Here is a 10,422-nt window from a genome sequence, read left to right as displayed (position 1 = left end):
GCGCACGAACAGGTACCAAATTTTCAAGATGTGATCACTTCAAAAAATCATAAAAAAATAAAATACTCAATGGAAAATTACAAAAAAATACACGACTTCTAGATCTCACTCTTACCTATCATCTTACCAAAGGGTTTTGCAAAATACTAAATATAACTATATATTTTGTGCAACGCACGAAAATAGCTATGTTATATTTTTCTAAAAAAATCAGGAACAATTTTTCATGCATGAGAGGTTTGACCCTCTTAATCTTATCCAATTTTTAAAAATGTTAGTATTTTAGAAACTAGATTTAGATTACTCCTATTCTTATTCTTTTCTCAACTCCTAGTTTTGAGTGCATGACCTTCAAAAATCTCTTTGAAGCTCAGATTTACCTGTTTTTAGGAAAAGAAAAAAAAAAGTGGCCACTTATACCCCCCTTTTTGTTCACCATCTTGGTTCACTTACCCCTATTTCCATCAATTGGTATCAGATCTATTTCCATCAAAGAGAAATAGAACCAATGGCAAGATAAGAGAAACCATCAAATATTTTAATCACCACATCAGATTTCTCATATGTTACTTGATGCAACTGTAAAGTATAAAGAAATTCTTTAGTTATCACATCAACCATACAAGATGGATCAATATAAGCACCCCTCGAGAGGGTATGCCTTTGATTCTCGTAGTGATATATAATGGGACATCGTGTGCTTCAATAGTCTCACTAGGATCAAATGTAATGCACAAGTCCTTAGGAGGTTCATTTTTATCAATAAGGTTCACCACATTATTAGACTCAAGACAAATATCATTGGGAGAGAAGGCAAGATGATCAGTCTCAATCACATTATTTGAATGAGATGGTAAAGGATCAGTGAAAATTTGAAGATTTTGATTAGGATCTACCAATTTTTTTCCTTTATCATTCACACCAACCATAGATATGGTATTGTTGTCAATCAAGTCTTGAATATTACTTCTCAAAGAATAACACTTTTCAGTGTCATGACCAAGTTGGCAATGGTATTGGCAAAAGGCTTTGGCATCATAAGAAGGTGACAAAGGCTTAGTTGTATCAATTGGTTTAATAGGGGGAAGTTTCAACACATTCCTTTGTAACAATTGTGACATAATACTATGCAAAGATTCATTAAGAGGAGTGAATTCTTTTTGAAATTATTTGGACAAAGGAGGCACACTTGTTGTTGCGACTGCTACTTGAGTGTTGTTGTTGTCATTTGATTTTATGAATTAATTATTTGGTTTGAGCTTCACAAAAGGTTGTTGAGCACTTTTAGTTTTATCATTCAGAGCTGGTAAGGTGATAATTGTGAAGTGCTACGCAGAACTGCGTAAAGGAAGTAAACTAAGAAAAGAGAAGTTTATCCGTAATATCTTTTTGCAAACTAGAAATAAAAATTCTTTGAATATCTTGATCAGGCACAAGAAAGGAAATTTGAGAATACAAATGTTTATATCTACCAATAAAATCAGTCACTTTTTCTTTAATACCTTGCTTGCAATGCATCAAATCAGTCAAAGTAATCTTAGGTACAATATTATTGTGAAATTGTTGAATAAAAGCATTAGCCAATTAGTGAAAAGAAGTAATATAATAAATAGGTAAAGAACAATACCATTGCAAAGCTTTATCCCTTATTGTTCTAATAAACAATTTATCCAACAATCTTTAGTCATGAGCAAAGTCACTACACAAAGTTTGGAATGTTTTAACACGAGTCAAGGGATCACCTTTTCCATTATAAAGTTCCAATTGAGGGACTTCCACATGTTTAGGAGGGATAGCTCGAACAATGTCATTGGATAATGGGCTCGCTACATCAAATGTGGGCACATTATACTTAGATTGATTCATGGAAGTTATTTGTTTCTGCAAGGAAGACACTATTTGGGCTAGACTATTGATGGTAGCTTCGGTAGAAGGATTGAAATTTGACATGTTGGATTTTGAAGAAGGGGTAACATTATTGAATGAAGGGATTGAGAATAAGGAGGGATATTGTTATATGAAGGCGGGGGTTGAGAATAAGGAGGTGGAACACTATGACAGGTAGGTATTAGAGAATATTGGGTAACAAATGGAAGACTCATAGGAGGAGGCATGAAGAAATTATGATTAGAGGAGTTGTCCCCTTGGCTAACATTTGTAGGTATAACATTTTGTGTAGAGGTAGCCATGATGTTGGATGTAAAAGTAAGAACACTAGCAATAGAGGTAATCAAAGGAATTGAATGATTAATTTGACTAGGGAGTTGTGTGTAACCAAAGACCTCAACACAACTTTTCAAAGGCATTATATTAGTATCAACAATATGGGCAATACCACTCAGCACATCACCAAGTTTATCACTTTGAACCATTCTTTTCAATCCTTCAACCAATGTTAGAGCCTCACTTTCTGGGTATTGTTGACTCATCCATTGTTGAAAATTTTCAAATTAATTGTCAATCTTCTCCAATTGGTAAATGGAAACCCTAGTTAGTGATTCATCCACATCATGAGAATTATGAAAAGAATGAGGATAAACATGGACACTTGTAGGATTTTAAGAACCACCAATATCCTCATGGAACAAGTTATCCAAATTAGACTCCATCTCCTCGATAATTAAACCTTGGGAAGTCTTAATTCTACAACTTCTTCTCACGGGAATATAATAGGTTGGACTAATAGTAGTATAACTCATACCCTAAGGGAGGGAAATTGGAAATTTGAAATTTGAGTTTTGAAATTTGGAATTTTGAAACTTGCAATATAATTGAATAATGCAAAAATTTTAGAAAATGATTATTCAATTAAATAAGAAAATTGTTTGAAAAGATAAAGAATAATAATGTAGCCCCCTAGGAAATTTAAATTTAAAACTAGGGTTTTAATAAAATAACCTCTTAATTTAAATTAAAAATTCCCCACTAGGAAATTTAAATTTATATCCACAAGAAATTTAAATTTAAAATTAGGGTCTTGTGAAAAAAAACCTCTTAATTTAAAAAGTTTTAATTTAAAATTAGATCTAAGTTTGAAATTTGTAAATTTAAATTCTAAAATTAGGGCTCTTTTAATTAACCACTTATTTTTAAAATTTAAATTTGAATTTTGATCCAAGATTGCAATTTTGAATTTGAGGCAACTCTAGAACGATAAATTGAAAATTTAAACAACCCACAAGCTTAATTTTAAAATTTTAAAAATTAGGGTTTTTGAAATTAACCACTTAATTTTAAAATTTGAATTTTGAAATTGAAAAACACCCAGATTAAAAATAATTTATCCAAATTAAGCAATTCACAAGCTCAATTTTAAAAATTTAAAAATTAGGGCTTCAGTGAAATTAACCTCTAAATTTTTAAAATTTGCAAGGAAATCAAACTTGTAAATGAAAACTTAAATTTTAAACTATATAAACAATCAAATCATAATTAAAGGTGTAAGGAGCCAAGTTCGCCAAAATGTAATGGTGAACAATTAGGGTTTCCACCATTAGATGTATGAAAACCACTAAATTTTGCTTAGGTTGACCATTACATTCAAAGGAGGGAGAATCCAATAGATTTAATAAAAAATCAGCAAAGATTAAGATTGAATACTGATTGGATTGATTTGGCATTTTCCTCTTTTGTGAGTTGAAATGTTGATCTAGATTGTTTCCGGATTAGAATGTGTATGAGCTTTTTGCATCAACGTTTCGGATCACACTTTGTGGTCCATCATCTTATGTATTCTGCATGCTCTTTATTTCATCCTGATGATGGATCACAAAGTGTGATCCAAAATGTTGATGCAAATAACTCATACATAATATAATCCAAAAACACTCTAGATCAATATCTCACGAATTGTGGAAACTTGATGTCTGTTAGTTGAAATGTTGTCAAAATAAGGTAAAGTGCCGAAAAATGAAGGTAAAACTGAGAAAACAGTGAGCTACAGATGCAGGATTTTTACATGTACCTGGATCTAAGTAGAATATGCATATTTAGATCTAATCCTTGAAAAAGCTCCAAAAATGTAGGGACCTATGTGCCCGTCATCCCGGTCCTCCTACTTTTTCGCACACTGAAGAGGGTTGATTCGTCTCTGCAAATAATGCCTAATCTGAAGAGTAGAACTTTGTACCTATTTCTTGCACATATAAAGAAAGGGAAATAGGTTGGGATTAGGGGCTTGCCTTAGTTCAAACCCCGATTTTGGAATTAACCATGAAATTGAGATAAAGATAATTGAAATTATTGTAATGGAAGATTCTTTTTTTGAGGGAGATGTAGAATAATGATTGAAAATCAAGTGATATACCTCCTTGTGAATTTTTGTTTGTCTCCACATGAAATTAGGGCTTGATGAAGTATTCAACAAAATAAGATGAAAGATGTCTACTTCAATGCTTGAATCTTGACTTTATTGCTGCTCTTAGGCTTGAAGGAAGATTGATTAATTCTCAATTGCTCTTGAATGCTTGAATTTTTGATGCTAAATTCTTGATAAATGATTGATAGATTGTCAAATGAGAGGGGAAAACCTCATTTTATACTTTCCCATCAAATAAATTGCTAATTTCTTGACATGAGTTGACACAAAGAGAGAAATCTTGCTCAATTTTGGAATAGGACCAAGGGGTCAAATGGGGCCTAATTTAGGGGGGGCTAGGGCATGGCGCCCTGGTCCTACCCCTATTTAGGGCTAGGATAAGATGCAAAATGCAAAAGAAAAGTTAAAAAATGATGCAATTCATAAGGGGCATGAGCATAATCAGGTCCCAGTCATGCCAAGGGGTGCAAACGCTAAGGTAGGGACCCAATGCAGTCAAGATTGTACAAGGGTGCAATTTTAGGATGCTACAAGTTATTTCATACTTAAATGTGATTCCTCCCTCCCTAAATCCCATAGCTTCATTTTATGTTGGTTTGATGCTAGACTCCCTAAGGCAAGTGTCTTTGCTTGGCTAGCACTTAAGGGTAAGATATTATTAGGCGACAGGTTGTTCTCTTTGGGAATTACTCCTAACTTCAAATGTGTCCTATGTGGTAGAGAATAGGAATCTAGGGACCACATTCTCCTCAATTGCCCTTTTTCTTATGACTATTGGACTTGGCTCCTCAACAAGCTCAACTGAAAGACCCCTCTCCATTCGAACTTAACCAAATTTTTTGAGTCCTTGCCCAAATTCTACAATGAATCATTTTTTGCTTGCCTATGGGAGGTTTCTCTAGCAATCCTAATTTGGAAGTTATGGTGGGAAAGAAACAAATGCATCTTTAGAAAGGAGAATAATGATAGGGAAGCTATGATTCACAAAATTGAATCTTCAATCTTGGAAGTAGTGAAGGTTAACATCTCTAGAAATAAAATGCTCGATTCATGCTATTCTTCATGGGATGATAGGATAGTATCAAAATGGAATCTTATATCCCTTCCTTTCAAGGGGAGTTTACTTAGAAATAGATCAAAGTAGATAGAAAAGCAATAAAATGGAAACCTCCTAAGCAAGGTTTTCTAAAATTGAACTTTGATGGAGCCTCCAAGGGGAATCTAGGTATCTCAGGGGTGGGGTGTGTATTGAGAGACCATAATGGTGACACAGTCGTAGCTTGTGAATTCAAGATCCTTGATGGTTCAAACAATATTGCAGAAGTGACTACCTTGGTGATAGGCATCAAGGTTGCAATAAGATATAAAGTCAAAAATGTTGTAATTGAGGGGGAGTCCATGAACACAATCAATGCTTCAAAGCATTTGGAAACCCCAAAATGGAAAATTGAATATATCCTTCAAGAAACTTGGAGTGGGTTATTCTATTTTGATGAATTCTAACAGTGGAATTTGGTACAAATGAGGAGGTATCATCAATTACAAATCTTAATTTTCATCATTATAATCTCTTTTCAAGTTGTTTGTCTTGTAGGTTCACATTTGTCATATTCATATCCTCTCCATCCGAATTGAAGTTCCTACCATCCTAAGCTAATGTAGTCATTGGTACCAATGGTGACAGATCTTCACTCCAATATTCATTACATGCTTCAAGCAACATACCCTTGATTGGAGAATATAACACATGCCCTACTCCCTCATGAGAATTAAGATGAGAACATATTTTCCTTTAATGGTATGTACAAATGACAAACCCAAGGCAAGTTGGCACATTTTTTAGTCCTTTCAATCTCAGCTCAATTGTGCAAAGGTGTATGATAGACTAGAATCTTTCATCCCCCTGACATGTGATTCCTAGCATTTGTCTATAAAGAGCCTTGTATCTTATTTGTAGCTCACGACCTCAAGGTGTTTCTTCTCCCATAACTAATTCTTTGTGGCCATGCATTTAGGTGGCACCAAAATGGAGTATAGGCTGAGGAATAAAGGACCACATCCTTGTTGGTAAATGAGAATTTCTCATTTCTAGTAGCTTCATGGGATTTCATCTGCATAGCATTTTCAAGTGGGATTGTGTGAAGGTGGAGAATGTTATTCGCATCCTAGTGGGGGAGGAACAGATCAATGCCAAAGCCCCTCATGCTCTCTATCCATCCTAGGTAGTTTTGGTTTTTCTCTCTAACTACTTTGACTTAGTGCATAATTATGGTATGTTGGTTGAACTTTCCCTTCAGTATGTCAAGAAGGATCTCATTTTTGGAGAAGCCCTTAACAAAGCCATAAAAAACTATGACATACATGAGGGCAAAGTCTGGATTGGAGGTTTGTTCTTAAGGAAGTTTCTGTAGAAGAAACCAATGTTTGCAAAGTTGTATGATTCAATCAAAATTATCCTTGATGCTAACAATTGCAGGTATTTTGAATCTGAATAGGATCTTTATATTGAAATTCTCAATCCACTCACAGTAGGATGGTTCTCCTCGGTGTTCTACAATCTCCTTTGTTTGTTGAATCACAAACCACATAATGTGAAAGAAATTTAACTTGTAACCAAGGAGGGTAGCTCAGCGGGTGGGAAACTAGCAAACCAAGACAAGGGTAAAGAAGTTGTGCCCACAAAGGAGGGAGAGGAGGAGGTCGGGAATCATTCCCCCTAATGAGTTTTAATTTTCCTTGTAGTATTGCATATAGTACCTAATTTGCCTGCATCTTCTTCTTATTATCTGGTCTTTCTATGCATTTGTTTCTTCTGCTATGGGTCATAATTCGTGGAAAAATGTATATATACATCTATCTCCTCTTGTTGGAGCATTTTGTACTCTGGATGTTTTCCTATTTTCCCTTGGCTCCCATGTCCTTTTTAGTATCATTTTAGTATGTCAGGTTCATATGTCCATATAAATTTCAGATGTATTACTTTTCATAAATTAATATATTTCAGGCCTATGCCTTTTACCCTTTAGAAAAAAAAAACCCTTTAGGAACTATACATTTAAAAGAATCAACAACATTATTAAATGTTTACAAAATTTAGGAGTTATGATTTTAAATCAATCAATAATATTATATTATATTTTTTAACTATTAAAAATGAGTATATGTTATGTGTTGAATATTGTAAGAGTTAAGAAGCTATAAATTTATAACAATCAACAACATTATTAATTGTTTATACACTTTAGGAGCTATATTTTTAAAAGCAATCAACAACTTTATTAATTGTTTATTGGCTTTAGGAGCTATACATTTAAAAAAATCAACAAGATATCATATAGTAGAAAAATGGAATACACTTTTTGCATTGAGAGTAAGACTTGAGAAGCTATACATTTAAAACAATCAACAACATTATTAATTAGCTATACAATTTAGTAGATATATTTAAAGTAATCAACAACATTATTAATTAGCTATACAATTTAAGAGATGTATTTAAAGTAATCAACAACATTATTAATTAGCTATACAATTTAGGTGATATATTTAATGTAATCAACAACATTGTTAATTGTTCATATACTTTAGAAACTATACATTTACAACGACCAATAAGAAAACAATATTTTATACTTTTTAATAATAAAAAATGAAATCCATATTATAGATAAGCAGTAAGATTTGTGAAAATATAATAAATTTGATCATCAATAATATACATAATCAAATAAAAAAATATAATATAAATTTATATACCTATGAAACCTTAAATAACCCTAAATAACTTTACCCATTTTTTATACTTGTGTATAAACGAAAATGAAATCTATAAAATGTGTGTACAGTAAAACTTTACGAGCTATGCCTTCCTTCGGAGTAACCGTCACTGTATTGAACTCCGAGAATACTGAACTGCTCAAACTGCAACTCCCTCCCTCGAAACACCCTTCCTCCACCCACGGTTCCTTCCTCCACCCACGGTAGCTCCTCGTTAATGAAGTAAGCTGTCTGGTTTGGTCTTGCATTTAAATCAATCAACAGCATCCTTAGTTGTTTGCAGAAGAAAATGAAATAAATTCCATGTTTTCTTATGTATTCTGATTTTGACTACTTACCAATTATTTTCTCATAAATAGCTAATTATTTTTGGCACTTGGCCATGCCCACATATAGAGGAAAGAACAATATCGATTGAAGTTGGGAAGACTGTATTCATCTATCAGCATTGCTGTGTACAAGATGGAATTCAAAACTTCCAAGTACGATTTTGAGGAAGGGAATGTTATGGGAGAACCAGTGAGCCCCAGCAGCCAATCTCTGAGCACCTCTGTAATGACTCTGGGTATAAATATTATTTTGGAGTTTGAACAACCCATTCCAGATATTGATTGTACCTTGACAAGGCTTGCAGATGCACTCTTGCCCAAGAACCCACTTTTCTCCTGTATTCTGGTACTCATATATACTCTCTTTTTTAATGATATTGCAAACACATATGGTTAAGGTTAAGTTTCGCAATGTAGTAGAAAAATATATAGGCACATATGGACTCTCTTCTGTTTTCAGTAGGTGAGTATCTTAATTTTGTATTTTATATGCGGTAATTTCAAAATGTGAAGATTTAAAAATATATTTCCAGATGATAGAAAACTGCTCAAAGTTTCATTGATCTTAACAGGAAGTAGTCCTACAAGAAGTATAATTTGAATATCTATCAAAATCAAATTAATGTTTATATTTCTTACATAAAGATTGGATACAAATAGCATTATCATTAATAGCGCCATTTCTCTATAGGGTACATTTGATCAAACCATTTATAGTTATCTTCAAACTAATAGTTATTTGGAATGTTTCAGAAGTATGGTCATTGAAACATCATATGGAATCTAGAGGTAAAAAATAAGATCTTTGTTTATAACATAATCTCGTAGGGTTTGTGGAGATATATTTTTTTTTCAGATCTTATCAAACCTATGAAAAATCTATACTTGTAATTGTAAAAGCTTGTAAATGGATATTTTGATCTCTTTTTCTATGATAGAACTCTTGACACCACAAATCCCCTAAGCAATAGATATGTAACAACCTCAAATACTAATAATGTGGGGTGTGGGTGATTCTTAGCATAGAATCCTTCTTATTATCACTGATAATTTATCTCAAATACTCCATAGTTCTTGACTGTGCCTAAGGTAGTTGTTATTGAGGTGGCAGGGATGTCTGTGATGGAGTAACTCTCTTCTCTTGAGAAGATACTGGCAATGCTGATTATGATAGAACACTACAGGCGTGGTCAGTTTTAAACCATACACACTAAGTAACATATTAAGTTTAGATCTAATGGCAGTCAAGTCTGAGTGTTTAACACATATAAGCCTATTAATCAAAGCTTAGTGTGTGTGATTTAAGCCATTGCACAGGCGTATATAACAGATCTGTTAACTCCACTAGTCAACCCATCCACATATTGGAGATCTAGACATGTGGAGATATGGCGCAATCTCCCAAGCACCATCATCTCAATCATCTTTGACCCTAGGGAAGAGAAGCTTATTGGGTTGACACCATAGCACAACTATGCTTTATTTCTCCTTGAAATTAATGTTATTATGCTTAATTTTTGGTATCAATTGTGTGAATTTATTTCCTCAATGTTCTAGATCAAATTCCATAATCTATCATCAGAAAGAGAAGAACAAGACAAGGTAACATAATTGATAGATCATGAAGTTTAATCTAAAACTTTTAGAAAATAAACTCGCACAATTGATACCACAAACCAAACATAATAACCTTAATTGCTGCAACTTACGCCCTACTCATAAGCCATGCCGAAGGGAAATACCACAGATATTTTTATCTATTTACACTATTTTTCTATATTTATGGTGGAAACACTTGAGGCGCAAGGAACGAGCAGCCTTCTATGCCTCCAACCTACCCACATATCTCTTCCAGCTCTGCGTACAGTTCAGTGGTGCTAGGAGATTGCAGAGTCCTTTATCCTATTCTTATTTATTTTCTTCTTAATGTTTGAATCTTAAAATATTTACGCTTCTCTGGTACAAAGGATATCTCTAAAGGATAAGGTTTTGACCCAC

The 10,422-nt window shown here is 33.4% G+C and overlaps 1 protein-coding gene across 2 annotated transcripts in view; it reads left to right on the top strand.

The window, feature by feature from the left end:
• Window positions 1-8,187: 8,187 nt before the first annotated feature.
• LOC131051052 (wax ester synthase/diacylglycerol acyltransferase 11) overlaps window positions 8,188-10,422 on the top strand; it is a 104,374-nt gene continuing 102,139 nt past the window's right edge. For both annotated transcript variants that reach the window (XM_057985398.2, XM_057985397.2), the window contains exons 1-2: window positions 8,188-8,317; window positions 8,492-8,770. In XM_057985398.2, the coding sequence (XP_057841381.2) occupies window positions 8,558-8,770 (213 nt within the window). In that variant the 5' untranslated portion in view covers window positions 8,188-8,317; window positions 8,492-8,557. The remainder of the gene's footprint in view (window positions 8,318-8,491; window positions 8,771-10,422) is intronic.

This window comes from Cryptomeria japonica, chromosome 6 (assembly GCF_030272615.1).
Source record: "Cryptomeria japonica chromosome 6, Sugi_1.0, whole genome shotgun sequence".
Taxonomy (NCBI): domain Eukaryota; kingdom Viridiplantae; phylum Streptophyta; class Pinopsida; order Cupressales; family Cupressaceae; genus Cryptomeria; species Cryptomeria japonica.
Note: the sequence above shows the minus strand (reverse complement) of the source record. Positions and strands in the feature narration are given on the sequence as shown.